The 20,284-nt window shown below is 33.7% G+C and overlaps 1 protein-coding gene across 3 annotated transcripts in view; it reads right to left on the bottom strand.

Annotated features, from left to right (window-relative positions):
• The window catches only part of LOC127730625 (uncharacterized), a 35,037-nt gene that overhangs the window by 10,347 nt on the left and 4,406 nt on the right, over positions 1 to 20,284 (bottom strand). Inside the window, exons 3-10 of one of the 3 annotated variants that reach the window (XM_052239122.1) lie at positions 15,219 to 15,334; positions 13,033 to 13,124; positions 11,591 to 11,683; positions 10,649 to 10,948; positions 7,572 to 7,652; positions 7,109 to 7,192; positions 4,262 to 4,972; positions 3,906 to 4,016 (exon numbers count right to left, since the gene is read on the bottom strand). In XM_052239122.1, coding sequence (XP_052095082.1) covers positions 3,906 to 4,016; positions 4,262 to 4,972; positions 7,109 to 7,192; positions 7,572 to 7,652; positions 10,649 to 10,948; positions 11,591 to 11,683; positions 13,033 to 13,124; positions 15,219 to 15,334 — 1,588 coding nt within the window. The remainder of the gene's footprint in view (positions 1 to 3,905; positions 4,017 to 4,261; positions 4,973 to 7,108; positions 7,193 to 7,571; positions 7,653 to 10,648; positions 10,949 to 11,590; positions 11,684 to 13,032; positions 13,125 to 15,218; positions 15,335 to 20,284) is intronic. The other 2 variants (XM_052239131.1, XM_052239135.1) reach the window with 2 other exon arrangements.

Below are 20,284 nucleotides of genomic sequence, written 5' to 3'. Positions count from 1 at the left end.
TTTCATCTTATAGGAAGGACTTGCGACAGGGCTTGTGATGTCCAGAGAGACGTGTAGTCCACCACAATATCAAAGTAATATCATGCTTATAGGAAGAACTTGCTATTATGGCTTGTGATGTCAAATGAGACTTGTAGTCCACCAAAATATCAAAGTAATATCATGCTTATAGTAAGAACTTGCTATAATGGCTTTTGATATCCAGAGAGACTTGTAGTCCACCACAATATCAAAATGATATCATGCCTAAAGTAAGGACTTGCCACATGGCTTTTGATATCCAGAGAGACTTTTAGTCCACCACACTATCAAAGTAATTTCATGTGTATAGGAAGAGACTTTTAGTCCACCACAATATCAAAGTAATATCATGCCTATAGTAAGGACTTGCCATTATGGCTTTTGATATCCAGAGAGACTTGTAATCCACCACAATATCAAAATGATATCATGCTGATAGGAAGGACTTGCGTTAGGGCTTGTGATGTACAGAGAGACTTGTAGTCCACCACAATATCAAAGTAATATCATGCCTATAACAAGGACTTGCATCAGGGCTTTTGATATCCAGAGAGACTTGTAATCCACCACAATATCAAAATGATATCATGCTTATAGGAAGGACTTGCGACAGGGCTTGTGATGTCCAGACAGACTTGTAGTCCACCACAATTTCAAAGTAATATCATGCCTATAATAAGGACTTGCGTCAGGGCTTTTGATATCCAGAGGGATTTGTTGCCGCCCACCACAATATCAAAGTAATATCTTGCCTACAGTAAGGACTTGTCATGAGGCTTGCGATGTCTAGAAGAACTTGCAGTACACAACAATAACAAAATAATATCTTGCCTACAGTAAGGACTTGTCATGAGGCTTGCGATGTCCAGAAGGACTTGTAGTACGCAACAATATCAAAGTAATATCTTGCCTACAGTAAGGACTTGTCATGAGGCTTGCGATGTCCAGAAGGACTTGTAGTACGCAACAATATCAAAGTATTATCTTGCCTACAGTAAGGACTTGTCATGAGGCTTGCGATGTCAAGAAGGACTTGTAGTACACAACAATATCAAAGTGATATCTTGCCTATAGTAAGGACTTGTCATGAGGCTTGCAATGTCCAGAAGGACTTGTAGTACACAGCAATATCAAAGTAATATCTTGCCTATAGTAAGGACTTGCGTCAGGGCTTTTGTTATCCAGAGGGATTTGTTGCCGCCCACCACAATATCAAAGTAATATCTTGCCTACAGTAAGGACTTGTCATGAGGCTTGCGATGTCCAGAAGAACTTGCAGTACACAACAATAACAAAATAATATCTTGCCTACAGTAAGGACTTGTCATGATGCTTGCGATGTCAAGAAGGACTTGTAGTACGCAACAATATCAAAGTAATATTTTGCCTACAGTAAGGACTTGTCATGAGGCTTGCGATGTCCAGAAGGACTTGTAGTGCGCAACAATATCAAAGTAATATCTTGCCTACAGTAAGGACTTGTCATGAGGCTTGCGATGTCCAGAAGGACTTGTAGTACACAACAGTATCAAAGTGATATCTTGCCTATAGTAAGGACTTGTCATGAGACTTGCGATGTCCAGAAGGACTTGTAGTACACAACAATATCAAAGTAATATCTTGCCTATGTAAGGACTTGCTATTATGGCTTGTGATGTCCAGAGAGACTTGTAGTACAACACAATTTCAAAGTAATATCTTGCCTAAAGTAAGGACTTGTAATAGGGCTTGTGATTTCCATATGGACTTGTAGTACACCACAATATCAAAGTTATAGCATGTTAATAGTAAAGACTTGATACATGACTTTTGATATCCAGATAGACTTGTAGTCCATCACAATATCAAAATAATATCATGCTTATAGGAAGGACTTGCCATTATGGCTTGTGATGTCCAGAGAGACTTGTAGTCTACCACAATATCAAAGTAATTTCATGCTTATAGGAAGGACTTTCTATTATGGCTTGTGATGTCCAGAGAGACTTGTAGTACACCACAATATCAAAGTAATATCATGCCTAAAGTAAGGATTTGCCACATGGCTTTTGATATCCAGAGAGACTTTTAGTCCACCACAATATCAAGGTAATATCATGTGTATAGGAAGAGACTTTTAGTCCACCACACTATCAAAGTAATATCATGCCTATAATAAGGATTTGCGTCAGAGCTTTTGATATCCAGAGGGATTTGAAGCCCACCACAATATCAAAGTAATATCATGCTTATAGGAAGGACTTGCGACAGGGCTTGTGATGTCCAGAGAGACTTGTAGTCCACCACAATATCAAAGTAATATCATGTCTATAATAAGGACTTGCGTCAGGGCTTTTGATATCCAGAGGGATTTGAAGCCCACCACAATATCAAAGTAATATCATGCTTATAGGAAGGACTTGCCATTATGGTTTGTGATGTCCAGAGAGACTTGTAGTCTACCACAATATCAAAGTAATTTCATGCTTAAAGGAAGAACTTTCTATTATGGCTTGTGATGTCCAGAGAGACTTGTAGTCCAACACAATATTAAAGTAATATCATGCCTAAAGTAAGGACTTGCCACATGGCTTTTGATATCCAGAGAGACTTTTAGTCCACCACAATATCAAAGTAAGATCATGTGTATAGGAAGAAACTTTTAGTCCACCACAATATCAAAGTAATATCATATGTATAGGAAGAGACTTTTAGTCCACCACAATATCAAAGTAATATCATGCTTATAGTAAGGACTTGCCGTTATGGCTTTTGATATCCAGAGAGACTTGTAATCCACCACAATATCAAAATTATATCATGCTTATAGGAAGGACTTGCGACAGGGTTTGTGATGACCAGAGATACTTGTAGTCCACCACAATATCAAAGTAATATCTTGCTTATAATAAGGACTTGCGTCAGGGCTTATGATATCAAGAGGGATTTGTAGCCGCCCACCACAATATCAAAGTAATATCTTGCCTACAGTAAGGACTTGTCATGAGTCTTGCGATGTCCAGAAGGACTTGTAATACACAACAATGTCAAAATAATATCTTCCCTACAGTAAGGACTTGTCATGAGGCTTGCGATGTCCAGAAAGGACTTGTAGTACACAACAATATCAAAGTAATATCTTGCCTATAGTAAGGAATTGCTATTATGGCTTGTGATATCCAGAGAGACTTGTAGTACACCACAATATCAAAGTAAAATTTTCTATAGGAACGACTTGCCATTATGGCTTGTGATGTCCAGAGACTTGTAGTCCACCACAATATCAAAGTTATATCATGCCTATAGTAAGGACTTGCCATCATGGCTTTTGATTTCCAGAAAGACTTGTAATCCACCACAATATCAAAATGATATCATGCTTATAGGAAGGACTTGCGACAGGGCTTGTGATGTCCAGAGAGACTTGTAGTCCACCACAATATCAAAGTAATATCATGCCTAAAGTAAGGACTTGCCACATGGCTTTTGATATCCAGAGAGACTTTTAGTCCACCACAATATCAAAGTAATATCATGTGTATAGGAAGAGACTTTTAGTCCACCACAATATCAAAGTAATATCATGCCTATAGTAAGGACTTGCCATTATGACTTATGATATCCAGAGAGACTTGTAATCCACCACAATATCAAAATGATATCATGCTTATAGGAAGGACTTGCGACAGGGCTTGTGATGTCCAGAGAGACTTGTAGTGCACCACGATATTAAATTAATATCTTTATCATAGGAAAAGACTGGATGAGGGCCTTTTGGTACCCGCACAAAAAGTGGAATAGACAGATAGAATCTTTTATCACACGATATAAAATCGAAATGAATAATATGTGAAAATATTTTTTGATATAAACAGAAGGATATTTTTAGCCATAAATGTATTTACCAACAAAGACATGTACAGGTTGTGGACGTCTTTGTTCTTGATACTGAGGATACGCTGGTGCTGGAGCTTGTGGAGGAGACCTCTGTCCTTGATATTGATGGTACGGTTGGCCTATGATATGAAATTAGAAAATTTTAATAGTAATAATTTTAAAATATTTTTATCTGACGAACAAATATTAAACTTACTGCTATTTCTTACTTTGTATTTGGATTTAACAGAATGTTGTAAGAAACAAAATTATGATTCATGATTATTAAGAGTTTCGAAATGATACGTATGTTTTATTACTTTTCGGTAATTCTATCAAAACATTTTTTTTAATGAAAGTGGCAATTTTAATTATTTTCATTTACCTTGAGCCTGATAACCATTCTGTGGGTATGGCTGCACAGATCCTCGTTGATCATTTGGGATATGATTGGAGGTATTTACGGAATAAGGATTTTGATATTGTTGAGGAGCATAAGCAGTTGGTCTTTGATTAGTGTTAGGTTGCGGTCTGTATTGTTGCTGGACTCCTTTGGGATACTGTTGTGTATGTTTATATGGTTGTGGTGCTGACTGGACTGCTTGCTGAGGTTGTGGAACCGGTACGTGCTGTGATTGTTGCGGCTGTCTATATGGTTGTGGTGCTGACTGGACTATTTGATGAGGCTGTTGTACTGGTACGTGTTGTGATTGTTGTGGCTGTCTATAAGGTTGAGGTGCTGGCTGAGCTACTTGCTGCTGAGGCTGTTGTTGCTGTTCATATCGCTTAGGAGCTTGGTGTACCGATAATTGTTGCGTGTTAACAGGAACAGGGGGGTGTAATTGTGGTTGTTGGTATTTAAAATGTGTTTGCTGATGAGGTGAAGGTTTTGGTTGATGTTGAATTTGCGGCTGCTGTTGTATTGGCTGTTGAACAGAATATTGTTGTTGGTGTTTGACAGGTGATGGTTGAGGATATTGAACTCCATTACTCTGAGATGAGGGTGCCGAACGCCCACCTGAATAGGGATTTTGCTCTTGTCGTCGTTTTGTTGGTATAGGTTTAACACTTTTGATTATTGTATTTCCAGACAAAACTAAAAACATAAAAAAAAGCTAGAAGCAATTATATTGATAAAGCAGAAAAATAATATAAAATGCTCTTCGTGAAGTTGCAGAAATACAGAACCGTACATGTTAAATAATAAATTGTGTATATAAATTAAGACAGAATCTGCTTACCCTTCCGGAGCACCTGATATCCCCCATTTTTTTGGTGGGGTTCGTGTTGCTCAGTCTTTAGTTTTCCTTGTTGTGTTTTGTGTACTATTGTTTGTCTGTTTATCTTTTTCCTTTTTAGCAATGGTGGGTTGTCAGCTTATTTTCAACTTATGAGTTTGAACGACCCTTAGGTATCGTTCGCCTATCTTCTATTGTAAATAAATACTATGTCTAGAAACTGAAAAGCATTTGATAGTCAAAGCAGATTTATTCTTGGTCACTTCTTATTTCCCTTGTGGCTTAGCAGATATGAAGATTTGCGTTCACCCAACAAAATTCATATTTACAGAGGGTATCGGCTGAGGTAAGTAAAATGAATGTCTTATTCCAATAGTTTCTTTTATCTTCCGGAAAAGAGTATATTCAGGTACATACAATTTCTCACACTCTCTTGAATTTATAATAACATGAAATAAATAGTGTATCAATAATTAATTCTTTTTAAAAGGTTCAAAAAGGTTTAGCAAAATCCTGTTAATAAATAGCATACTGCATCAGAAATTCATATTGACTATTCAAAATATATCGTTCTGTTCCTTTACAAAGAGTGTGAATATCATAAATTGCATCCAAATTATAATTTTTGTATTGGTTACCTGTAACAAAGAGAATAGCAACCACCGTGCTAAAACACATACAGTTTTTATCAATATAGATCTGAGTTATGTCGCTTTGTCCCACTAATATCACTTTAAACAACTAAAACTGACGAAAAATGTAAAATCGCATTTTTTTAAGATTTCGTCACCTCAACCTGCCTCAACATATCTTCACACAACTTTTAAGACTGTTAAAATATGGATCAATATTTATCTTGGACGCTGCTTCTCTTTGCATAGGTAATTTCTCAAAATTTAAACCAAACACACGCAAATCGGTAAAAAGTTAGATATTTTATTTTGGGATGCGTATTTTATGACATTGTTTTATCTTGCTTTAGTTATACGCCTAAAATAAGCTAAAAGTAGAACGGGAGCATACACGAAACATGATAAAATTTTTCATACTCTGCCAAAATGTAGCATACATTTTGATATGTTAAAAAAACATATACTAAAAATGACACAATGTGCATAATCATACAGAGAAAACAACATCATAATGTGAATAGAAGGTAAACTAAATGATAGAATTTTGAAATAAAATATGAGAAGAGAGCTCTTACAAAACGCTTTTATAATATTAAACTAAAAAGTGGGATCACTATTCGTTTTTCCCTGCTATAACATGATGAAGTAGAAACATTTCCTGTGGATTCCTTTATAAATAATATAATGCTGAGCTACCTCCCCTTCATATGTCAATTAAAAAAAATTAATTAAAACAAGCAAAAATGATATATCTTTGAAAAATATTAGTTATTATAAGAAACAGTTACATATGTTTGTTCATTTAGATGAACATTTGTTTTAGTAAATTGCATTCCTGCATCGAAATTTGCTGACTTGATTAAAAATCTAGATCGATTGTATTTTGCTATTTTACAATCCAAGATGGCGGAAGACTCCCATACTACATTAGCACGATATTGACACTTATTTTGCTTTGTTAAAAGCTTTGAAACATTTATGAAATGCGTAATACTGAGACATAATGTTCAGACAAGAGTACAATGTTTTGTTCAATGTCTTGTGAGATAGCCTAAACCAATCAAATATACATTTACCTATCGTTTTTAAACTCAGTGGAAACTAGTCATTCTTTCTAATAACCCACCACAGATAAGGTTTTATTGTGTTCTTTTTTTTCTTCTTTTGTCAGTGACAAACACTGCCAAATGTTAAGGACTGAACAAAAACAACCAAGTAATAAAGATATAGAAGACAATCTAAAAAATTTACCTTTCAAGAATTTTAAGTTAGGATCCAAAAGCTGATGAGAAGTTTTTATGAGTATTAAAACAAAATATAATAGCAGTACAAAACTATTTTTAGAAATATAATTATCCATACCAGGATTTGATAGTGGAGGAAAGCTTGTTTGATTGTTGTGTGATATTTGTTGAGATCTTGGTGGTGTCTTTACTGGCATCCAACCTATAAAGGTATTATATGTATGTTAACCCACGTCATGTATGAACAAACAAGAAAAATTATTGGTTAACGATCAGTATAATGATAGTTATTTAGTTTTGATGTTCTTGTGTTGTTGGATGGATGTCATATTTATGTTTTGTCCAATCTTATAACATTTTTCCACATTTTTGCAGTTTCTATTTCAGAAAAGAAACAGCTGACTCGTTGAAAAGATTTATTATATAGCGGGGATGACAGTTTATAAAATATATCAAGTATTTTTCATTGTGTTGATCTAGGTTTTTCACAAACAGTTGTCCTGATCAATACAAAGAGTGATATTGAAATACAAAAAAGTTTTTAGTTGTACTTAAAAAGTTCAATTATAAATGTACTTAACCAGTTAGGACTTTCCCCGATATATATTGAACTTGAGCGGTTGCTTGTGGTTGTGGCTGAGGCGGGTTTGCTCGTTTTTGACCTAATAAGTAAAAACAAAATACCTATTATTAAAACAACAATAATTAGGAAACATAACTTTATGTGCTTTCATTTCACTTCTTTTAATGAATAAATGTGAAATGGCAGTTGTTTGTGAACAAGAAGCAAATTTATAAATTTCTTAAACATGTAAACAATTTCACCTTTTTTAATTCTGAATGGTTAAAACTACTTTTGGAATGAAATTAACTTAACACATTTCGAAACTCTTGTAATGTTGATAAATTAATAAATCTGAAAGACTAACAAAACAAAGATGACTATAGTTCATTGTTGTCAGTAGCTTTAATGAGTGCTTGTTGTTTGCTTAACGTCCAGTGGCAAATATTTCATCCAAGTTCATGATGAGCACATATCAACAATAAATCCAATAGGTACGTTCTTATTTCTATACCCCAGCCAATTTTCGGGATTTGAAGCTTTATTGCTATATCAGTTTTTTAGAATTATCATAGAAAAAAGTAGTTCATGACTTTTTAAAATAAATATACAAAATTCTTTGGAAGTACATTAAAGGATTACATCAAACCTAACTGTTAATAATATTTTTAGTTAAAATGTTAAAATGTCCAAGATATTTGCATATGTCCCTAAATATTATTGTTAGTAACTCCATGATGTTAGATGCTAGTAAGTTATTAAGGGTGCAACATAACCTATCTTACACACCGGAAGTCCCCATTTTAGCGTACCTTTTAGTATATACAAAGTTGACAAGATTTCAATCTTGAAATGATTGTGAACGGTGTATTTCTGATATCATCTTACCATCTGCCTTTATTAAGTTCGGACTACTATGGTAATTACATTATTGTTTAGCTGATGATTTGAATTTTTTCACAAAATTGCAAGTACGAGTGTTAGAAGTTTACATCACATACCATACATCTGCGATTTACGGGTAGTTTATTTGAATAAAAAAATTTTAAAAAAGATTCGTATGTCAAACTTGGCTTTGTAGTGTTAGTGTTGTCGTGGAACTTTGGATTTGTACCAACATTACCACTCATGATGAACTACTATCTTTCTGCACAATGTGGGTATAACTACTTGCAGAGTATAGAGTATAGAGAATAGTGAAGACCATGTATTTTTATCATAACGCATATTTACTCTATGGCCTTCATATTGCATGCAGATGTTATTTGTTCTGTTTTAAAATTAGTACTGTCCATTGTAACCAAGAAATATTCATGTCCGCTTTCACAGATTTAAAATTAGTACTGTCCCTTGTAACCAAGAAATATTCATGTCCGTTTTAACAGGTTTAAAATTAGTACTGTCCATTGTAACCAAGAAATATTCATGTCCGCTTTCACAGATTTAAAATTAGTACTGTCCCTTGTAACCAAGAAATATTCATGTCCGTTTTAACAGGTTTAAAATTAGTACTGTCCATTGTAACCAAGAAATATTCATGTCCGCTTTCACAGATTTAAAATTAGTACTGTCCCTTGTAACCAAGAAATATTCATGTCCGTTTTAACAGGTTTAAAATTAGTACTGTCCATTGTAACCAAGAAATATTCATGTCCGCTTTCACAGATTTAAAATTAGTACTGTCCCTTGTAACCAAGAAATATTCATGTCGTTTAAAATTAGTACTGTCCCTTGTAACCAAGAAATATTCATGTCCGTTTTAACAGGTTTAAAATAAGAACTGTCCCTTGTAACCAAGTTATATTCATGTCCGTTTTAACAGGTTTAAAATTAGTACTGTCCATTGTAACCAAGAAATATTCATGTCCGTTTTAACAGGTTTAAAATTAGTACTGTCCCTTGTAACCAAGAAATATTCATGTCCGTTTTAACAGGTTTAAAATAAGAACTGTCCCTTGTAACCAAGTTATATTCATGTCCGTTTTAACAGGTTTAAAATTAGTACTGTCCATTGTAACCAAGAAATATTCATGTCCGTTTTAACAGGTTTAAAATTAGTACTGTCCATTGTAACCAAGAAATATTCATGTCCGTTTTAACAGGTTTAAAACTAGTACTGTCCATTGTAACCAAGAAATATTCATGTCCGTTTTAACGGGTTTAAAATTAGTACTGTCCATTGTAACCAAGAAATATTCATGTCCGTTTTAACAGGTTTATGAACGTCCAATTCCCTACAGTTCCAAGAAAGCAAATGTCACAATTATTTTTCATAATTTTACATTTTGTAACCAAACGAGAGTTATTTGTAAACAACCTTCCATATACTTTCCCTGTTAAGTTTGATTTATGCTGTCCCTGCTGTCTAAGAGAAGATGAAAACCTGATTTTCCAAAGGAACTTTATGTTAACATTATAGCGACATGTTCATTAAATGAGGTTCCTCAAGTTATAATTCCTGTAAAGTTTCAAAACATTTTAACCTGTAATTTCACAGAAGTTGCGTTTTATAATTGCCCAATCAGATTGCCTCTGGCGACCTCGTTTTCCATTCTATCAACGAAAATGAGAATCATTTGTAGACGACCCTCCGTGCATCATGCCCGTAAATTTTTGTAAATATTTGTTAAATAATTTCAGAGAAGAAGATAGAATATGATTTTCCATAAGTTTCAATGGGAACTATGCGCTATTTATGCAGTCATGTTCGTCACCCAACCAATATAATTGAGGATCGTTTGTAGAGAGTCCTCTAATCATCATTTCCCTAAAGTTTCAATCATTTCGCCTTGTTGTTTCGGGTTGGAAGAGTTTTGAAAATAAGCCAATAAGAATCGACGATTGCGTCTGGTGGTCATGACTGTTTTCATCCGGTCGAAACCAAATGAACTAACTTCTCATCAAATTTAGTTAATTTTAGCTGGGTGGTTTCAGGTAAGAATATGTATAAGCAAAACGCTTAGACAACGAACGACAGCTGAGCTAGCCATTTTGGTCAGGTGAGCTAATAGTCTGAATAGGAGAGAAAAAGTGATGTAGGATAATATAAAGATTATATGATACATGCACTAGATATATTATAGTGCGGTGAATTACTTGGATATGATTGTTGCATTGGTTGTGCCTGATATTGACGAACAGGTGCTCTAGTATTATGAGGAGCTGGTTGTCTTGGAGGATGCAGTTGTTGCCGTGGAGGATGAGCTGGTTGTCGGGGAGGATGAGCTGCTGGTCTTGGTGGTTGATTAGCCGCTGTTCTTGGTGGTTGATTTGCCGCTGGTTGGTATCTGTACGCAGGAGGTGGTGGAGCGTTTGGACCTGATTTATGTCTGTTTGCTTGAGGGCGAGCTGAATGAGAGGTGTGTTGTCTGAGTTGTATTGGATGTGGTGGTGCCCCTTGTTTGTGGTAAAATATTGTACGATATTAATAAAAAAAAAAATCTCACATGGAAGTTGTTTGGGTTACAGCGTTTACGTTTGCAATCTTTATTACTTTTTATTTAACTATTATATACAATATGTCTTATTCCAAGTTGACTTATTCAGTTACAAATAATAAAATATTGTGCTAACAATGAAACCATTACAGCAGTTGATGCTTAACCTGTTGATTTATTGGATCATGTACTTATTTCAGTCTTTAGAAAAAAAGAGAGTGACTTATATATGTAGGTTATATCACTACTATTAGTCGTTCAATCTATAAATGCATTACCTATTGCCATAAAACTTTTTAGGTATTGACTATTATCAATACGTTACAATTATTGATATGTGCATTATGTCTATTATAAACAAAATAATCGCCCTTTTTGACATGTGCATTATCTATTTTTGCCTTGCACATCATCGAATTGACATGTGCATTATCTATTTTTGCCTGACACATCATTGTATTGACATGTGCATTACCAACTGTGCATTGCTCAAAATTATCATGTGCATTTCCCAATATCAACATGTGTATTACCAAATATTAACATGTGCATTACGTCTATCCTTCACCTTGACTAAACAGTAATACACATTTATACTTACGGTTAACTCTAGGTGTTGGTTTTGGTCGAGGATTATTAGGAGGTACTGGACGTGGATTATTATGAGGCATATACCGTCCTGCCACTGCTCCTTCTATAATGAAAAACAAGATACGTTTAAATATTAATGCATCTTAATTCCTAGCTAACATGGCTCAGAAATTACAGCTACATTTTGTGTAGTAGAAATTGTTTGGAATTCTAATGTTAACTCGCCTGATATTCAAAGATGTAAAAATCGATATCTTATGTTCGTATACCATTAAAACGTCTAAAATGATGCATTTTTAGGTTCTGATGTCATGAGCAGATAAAAAAAAAAAAAACAAATACGATGGTGTTCATAAGACAGATGTTTTTTTAAAGGGACAAGAAATACGCACATACGTAGTTTTCCAAAACTTTTGTTTACTTTTTAGTTACTTATATGTTTCTGTATGTGCTCGTTTTGTTTTGTTTGCCAATGTTTTTGCATTCATGTAAATACATGATGATTTATCGACGACTGAGTCAATCAGGAAAAATACTAGTTATAAGAAATTAAACACTTTTATTTATTCACAAACCGTTTTTCAACGAGCTCGCAGACGATTCTAAAAAACCTATTTAAACCATTAACTGTAAAACTAGTAGAAGTGTCATAACTGAGTATGTTCAAGTTATTTATCAATGTGCAATATAGAATATATATGTAAAATTTGCTTTAAGGGTATACTTTGAATAGAATACATTATATTAAAGACTCAAACACATAAATGCGGTAGCTTGAACATATTAACTTTCTATAATAAAAAAAAGATAAATAACATGTCACACATGTATGATAGTTTACACAATCTACATTCTCAATAAACAAGGAATAACGAGACTAGTATTTGGAATTCTATCGTTCATTATTACACTTGATAAAAACTAGTTGCTTTAAAATCTCCTCGATCTCAGAGGCGGATTTAGAGGGGGGCCCAGGCGGCCCGGGTCCCCCCTTTTGTGGGAAAAATTTGGTTGATTATTAAAGGAATCACTGAAGCATGACTGGGGCGGGCCCCCTCTTAGGCAGTCAGTGGGCCCCCACTAATGAAAATTTCTGGATCCGCCACTGGATCTCGTTCAGGACTATAATTCTGTTTAATTTTAATTTCTACAATTTGTTGTATATTGTAACTAAAAGATCAAAGTGGTGTGATTAACTTGAGACTGAGTTTGTTCTACCTTACTTCTCCTCCAAATGATATCTTGCTAACTACAAATGGTTTAGTCACTTATCGTTCCAAGGAGGCATTATATTAGCCATAGAAATATACAATGCACATGACAATTATCAGCAAACTCGAGAGCTTAAATGCTAGTGATCTTGATTAAAAAAAAACGTAAAATTATATTTGTATTTATTTGATATGTTATTTGGCAAAAAAAATGAAATTCAACACAAAAAAATATACATACTGCCACAAAGTTTTCGGCTACATGTATATCCCTGTTTACAAGTACTACATGGTTTACCATGAGTATATGGCATCTGTCCTATTATATTTCCTCTGTAAAATAAAACAATGGATTCATATTTAGACAAACAACTAAATCTGCATAAAATGATATTTCCTGCTTCAATTGCTTTCTGTTTCTTTATTTCCTTTGAAGAACTTACGCCGATTGCTATAACAATTATATTTGTATCCGAAACTGAGGTTCGAAGTTTAGCAATTTACATGAATTGTTAAGATGTTGGTGAATTCTGACATCATATATGTTTTTTTTGTTCCATAATATTATAGCTTTAGTGAATATATTTAATATATGTCATAATACATATAAGAAAATATTAGATTCTCTCCATTTGAGTTTTGTCAGTTCTTTAATGTTTGTGTTAGGTTTAGGAATTTCAAATATTTTAACCTTGAGCACCACAGAAGATACATTTATTGTCAAAATGCTCTTCTGGTACATAAAAAATTGAACCGTGAATGTTATTACTAAAATTCCTCTTGAATGTCAATAATTTTATTTCTAATTAATAAGAAGTCTGTAAATAAACATTCCGTGACTGTGTATTTATACATTCAACATCATTCTGTAGTTTGTACTACACAATGCGAATTACCCCTCCTCATTGATTCCATCTGGTGCCTATGCAGTTAACTTCCTAATCCAAAATCCATCCCGTTAGCATGTCTCTTTCCATGCATCGTGTTGGGGGTAAAAAACTGATGCTAGTTTTCATTTAGCTCAAGTTTCACTTTATGTAATCAGGAGATCTCAAATAGATTAGAGAGTCTGGCTTACAGTCATAGTCAATACCAATGCCATTTATAAGTTAGTGAAATGACTGTTCTGACTCACCAATGTACTGCATACCACATTTACATTGTAAAAGATGCCCAGTGTTTGTGGTTTTGCAAGTTACATTGCAGAATATGGTGCAAGTTTTAAACTTTTTTTAGTCGAGCATTACTTGCGAGTCTTTTGTAGACGAAACGCGCGTCTGGCGTACAAAATTTAAATCCTGGTATATATGATGAGTTTATTTCCAAAGAGAGAAAATGTGAAACTAAGTGTGGGTGTGCATGTTTGACATCGTTTGTTCGCAACACATTTCCAAGAGCCTGCTGACGTTTAGTCTTAAATTTAAAAAAAAAAATTTTTTTTTAACTCTTTTCGGTTTATATTATATTTCATCACGACTAATGATGTTTATATATACGATAATAATATTTGTGTTTATATGAACTAATATTTTAATTCCTATTGAAACCAACTGTGCTCCTCTTCCCTCTGACTTGTTCTTTTGTCACACAAGGGCTCAAGAGGAATGAAAATAAAATATCATTATCCTTTAACTTCAAGTGCTGCTATATAAACTATGTCCTTTCACTGAATAATGTAAAGTTTGGTGCTCCTATTAATCGCATCTATCCAATTGAATTTGAAAAAAGGATACTACAGATACAATTAGGTCTGCTTCATATATTGACTTACATCTAGAAATTGATAGTGAGAATCGGTTCAGAGCTATACTTTACGACAAGAGATTATTTCAATTGTCCAATTGTGATCTTTTCACTTATATGCAGCATTATTCCAGTCCTTCCTGCGTATTAAGGATATATCTCTAAGTTGATACGATTTTTCTTGGATGGCTTTTCCTATAATGATTTCCTTGATAGATATTTGCTACTTACAAGGAATCTATTTAACCAAAGTAGGTCAACGGTAGGACGAAGATAATAAAGGAAATCTCCATCTTATCGTAGCCACAGTCCGTTCTTGTTTCACTCTTTTATGTGACAGCATTGAATGCGACTTAACACTGGATTTTACCTGCAATAAGCAACACGACTGGTGGCACTAGTGGAATGGGAACTGTTTACCCCTTCAGAAGCACCTGAGTTTGCACTCGGTTTTTGTTAGGGTTATATTGCTCACTATATGGTTTTTGTTTACTGCATGGTGATCAGTTCGTCTATTTTTCTATTTTTTTTTCTTAGCTATGGTTTTTTCTGGGTTTTTTTTATTACCACCTTCATATCTTTTCCTCTTTTTTACTAGTCGTTATTAAACTATTCTTCCACATGCAATGTTTGGTCATGAAGTTATTTCATAGCATGTGTCAATTTTTTTACTTTTATACATACTGTGGATTGTAATAACAAACCAACATCCAACCATTTGGTATAAATTCTTCTGTCAAAAATAAAGTTGTACAACGTTTGAAGGCGCATCCTATTTCTTCCGATTCTGCCCAAACAACCTAATGAAAATAAAGCAATAACGTATGATATGGAATTTTCCATAGTAATGTTATGTGAGATGAACATGACTGGAACCAAAATAAATAATTTTTTATTGTTCTATACAGTTATTTTAGACGTTGCTGTTTTTAAGTAATCAAATGTGTGAGTTTCATTATGGTTGTGTAATTGTTTCGAAAGTTATGGTCCTTGGGATAAGAAAATTGCTTATATCGATTTCGCCCACTTTTGAAGAATCTTTCATTCCCGCTTACTCACAAGAAAGAGATAGAGTAAGACATCTGTTTATTTTTTGGGAGAGGAGGCGTTTTGGGTCAAATCATAAGTACTTTCGAATTATCTTATATTTTTTTTCAAGGTCGCTAATATCAATGAGATATTAATATAATGATGTTAAGCATATTGTTATTAACACTGAACACTTTAAATTTGCAAAAAGCACTGATTTGTAAATCCGGCGCCACCTTTTCTTAAAGATACCCTTTCATGAAAATAACCAAAATGTGCAGAATAACAGGCCGCATAACATTTGCGCATATTTGGGGATTAAACTTTTTTTACGTTTACGCGCAGCTTTTAATTACATTTGCGCGCATTCATTTTACAGGTAACACAGGTAAAAAAGATAATTCATGATCAATATTACTATGGTTATTATGAATTTTGAACATATTTGTAAATTTAAATCATATATTTTTTCATATGGAATTCTAAAAAGATATAGAATGATCATGAGAAATCCCGTAATAGCTTAAGACATACATGGAACTTAATTGCGAATATTTCAGAGTATGTAGTATTCTGTACTACCGAATAGTGAATTAACAAATATGGAGTTTCGTATGTCAAAATCAAGTCGGAGGAAAAATTCATTAGTGTATGATGGATTTTCTTTCCGTATCAAAAGAACCCTTAAGTCAGGGGATATTTCAGGGCGATGCACCGTAAATATTTGCAAAGGTATTTCACTAGATTCCCCTTTTCCTCCAAGTATTTGAACATCACTACCGTCAGCAGAATCTAGGCGTACTACAAACAGCCCGGAATCATTCCATGCGCACTACAATGAGCAATTTTATTCAGCACATCCATGTATTTTTGTGTTTTGTGTTTCTTAAAGCAGTGGGCTTCAAATATTCAGCACGTTACGAAATGTAAAATCAGGAATCGGTTTCACAAAAAAACTTACGACAAATCTTTGTCTTGTCGTAAGTCATGAACAATTACTTACGATCAATCTTAGTCGTACGTTTTTTTGTGAAACTGACTCCAGTACTTCACTGGTGTCAACGTGATGATCGTAACTGCAATTACGATCATCCCAATATGGCGGACACAAATTCAGGTAAATTTTATATATACTTTAACAGCTTATTTTCAGATTTGCATTATGTCAAGAAACATCTTTTTAAGTATTGCCATTGAATGTTTTTTTCCTACTAAATGATGGAAAAGCAACCAATGGCTGGTATCATGAAGCAATCTTAGTACTTAAGATCATCTTATCATAAGATCATCTTATCTGCTAAGAGTGTATCTTGAAGTAATTTTAGAATGATTGAAAGCCCTTAAAATTCATGTCCCACTCGCATCCCTAAGAGTACTCTTTATTCCTCTCGGAACGCTCTCTTAGTTTTAATGTTATCGACTGGGTATCTCAAACGTCGATAATCAACTTAAGATCGTCTTTGATTACTCTTGGCAAATTTTAAGTATATCAGCATTCTTTTTTTATTGAAAACTTAACATAAATTCTAAGAAGAGTGGTCAGGGGCACCCCTTTCTCTCTCTTAGTTGATAAAATTGCGCTTTCAATGTGCAATGTGCGTTCAAGAGAACAACATAGGATATCCAAAAGGGTCTTCAGAGATCGAACAAATCCATTGGTTTTCCTAGACGACCGTGAGATTGTCCGTGATTACAGAATCGGAAAATGTCCCCAGTAACAGCATTTTGTTCTGCTGAAAAGCTGTTAGCATTGTTTCCAAACCATCTTTGTTAAAGTTGACTTTTCTCATAAAACATAAAGAGATGTGGTATGATTCTTAATGAGACAACTATCTTCCAAAGTTCAAATGAAGTGGATGTAAGCAATTATAGACAACTTTCAACAATGAGACAAGAAAAAATATCAAACAATTCAATTGAGAAAACCAACGGCCTAATTTATAATAAAACAATTACGAAAAGGCAAATATGACAGACATGAACCAACGACAACCAGTCCACTAAACTACAGGCTCATGACTTGGGACAGGCACATAACGAATGTGGCGGGGTTAAACATATTTGTGAACGCTCAGTCCTCCCCTAGTTGACAGTGGAGTAACAGAACAATATAAGAACAAACTATAAAAATCAGTTGAAAAATGCTTAGCTTTTTAGATCGATAAAAGCAGAAAAACTTCAAAGAAAAACACAAACCGAACGAGGCAGGGTATTTATACATCCATAGCAACAACAAAAAAGACACATAGTACAGATCTGAGAGTACTCGCAGTTATTGACATCCAGTTCAAAGCCAATAACAACTAATAAAAAAACACGTTTCTAAGACTAAAATGTCAATCACTACACACACAACATCCAATGGATTTAGTGTAAAGACGTCATTAACAGACAAAGAAAAACATGACCTTGTACAATGCCAAAATATAGGTATCGACAGATTGTAGTATCGTGAACGTGAATATGTGTAAAACAATAACATTTAGTATGGTTTTAATTTACTGATAACACAATCAATATTTATACCAATACCAAAAAAAACAAAAAAATAACAATATGCAAAGATCTAATTACACCCAGTGTTGAATTGGTAACCTTTTGGAATAAATTTATTTTAAGTATTCATAAGTTTACCCAGATCGTATCTTAATTTCCGGGCTCGGTAAAGCAACATCATCGTAAAAGTGTTTCTGTGTTATTCAGTTTGAAATAAGTTTTCTACAGGTACAGCAAAACCTTTTAAAATCAAATCTTTATATCTATAGAAGAATTAAGTAAGGGTTTTAGATAATGCAGTTGTGGTAACGAAATTCATGACTTAATAATTCACCAGTAAAATATAGTTTACGTTCATTAAAATCCAAAACGTTACTACAGACAAGGGCATACCGAACGAGTTGGGATATATAAACGGTGCCAAAGGAACATCACCTTTCTAAAAAGAAAAAAATAACAATAGGGAAAGACAAATTGTGACTTGTTTTTTTCGGACCTTTTGGAGCACCTCTTCCTGCCATTTTTGTTTTTATTCATGTTTGAAAATATTTCGTTAATATAAAAATGAAAAAAAAAACATACCGTATTTTCGGCTATAAAAGGCCTCGACATGAAAAATATAAAACAATTCAATTGAGTAAACTTATAAAAAAATGATTTACGAAAAACACATATGACAGACATGAACCAACATTAACCATAAGAGAAAAAACGGCAACCCATGCACTCAATTACAGGCTTTGGACAGGCACATATAGAATGAAGCGGGATTAAATATGTTTGAAGGCGCCAACCCTCCCCTCACCCTGAACAGTGGTATAACAGTACAACATAGAATAAACTATATAATTCAAGTATTTAATTTAAGTATGTTTTTCTAGCGTTCTATTAAACGCGCACACGAATTTTACTACCGATTTTGCTGCGAATTCTAACATTCTCTTCATAAATCAAAGACGGTCACTTCGGAAAAGTCGATAAGAGTGCTATTTTAACTCACAGTTGTTTCTTGACATAATACAAATCTGAAAATAAGCTGTTAAAGTGGAGAAATCGGCCTTATAAAATTTACCTGAATTTGTGTCCGCCATATTGGGATGATCGTAATTGAAGTTACGATCATCATGTTGACACCAATGGTACTTTTAATCTTTATATTTGCTATATTTCTACATTTTTATCTGTATATATTTCCAGGACTAAGTGCATGTGCATAGTAAAACGGACTTATCCTGCTCTAAAATAACAGTTAAATAAATAAATAAGTGTAATCTACCTGTATTTACCTGAGTTTACCTGTAAAAGAATGCGTGCACATGTAATCAAAAGCTGCGCGCAAGTGTAATGATTTTTGCCCGCAAATGTAATGGTAATGCGCGCAAATGTAATCCACCGGAATAACATGGCATTTATCAAATACCAAGTTTCTTAATGTGTTGTTTTCATTTTTTAAATTTCCTGACTGTAAAGATCTTTTGCAATTTGAATTTAAAAAACATGGGATTTTATAACTCAAAATCCCATGGATTTTTTTCAGTCCCATGGAATTTTCGCAGTCCCATCGGATTTATTTTATCCCATGGGATTATAAAATCCCAAATTCAAATTGAAAAAGAACTTTATAGTCTAGAGCTTTTTGAGTAAATCCCATAGGATTTTTTCAGTCCCATGGGATTCTTGTAGTCCCTTGGGATTTATTTTATCCTATGGGACAAAAAAAAATCCCATGGGACAAATAGTATTATATGTTATGTTTATTGTATGTTTTGTCTATAAAAGTTATGTAACAATGTTTTATATTGCCGTTCAAAAAGTCACATGGTATACACTATTTCAGTCTGTTTCTCGTTATCCCATGTACCTGTCTAATTGTAAACATTAATGAAAAGTTGTTTTTAATCATGTAATGTTATGTGTATTGTATGTTTTGTCTATAACAGTTATGTAACAATATTTTATACTGTCGTTCAAAAAGTCACATGGTATACACTATTTCAGTCTGTTTCTCGTTATCCCATGTACCTGTCTAATTGTAAACATTAATGAAAAGTTGTTTTTAATCATGTAGATCTTCAATAATCTTGTTAAAATTCAATACTTAGTATGAAAAAATTTAATACCATAACCTTCAATAATTAACGTAGACAAGAACAATCGCGAACAATCAACATACATATAACTAATTCAAAATTAATTTACGTGAAAACAAAAAATAAATAGAGGAA

Source organism: Mytilus californianus, unplaced genomic scaffold (assembly GCF_021869535.1).
Source record: "Mytilus californianus isolate M0D057914Y unplaced genomic scaffold, xbMytCali1.0.p SCAF_1, whole genome shotgun sequence".
Taxonomy (NCBI): Eukaryota; Metazoa; Mollusca; class Bivalvia; order Mytilida; family Mytilidae; genus Mytilus; species Mytilus californianus.
Note: the sequence above shows the minus strand (reverse complement) of the source record. Positions and strands in the feature narration are given on the sequence as shown.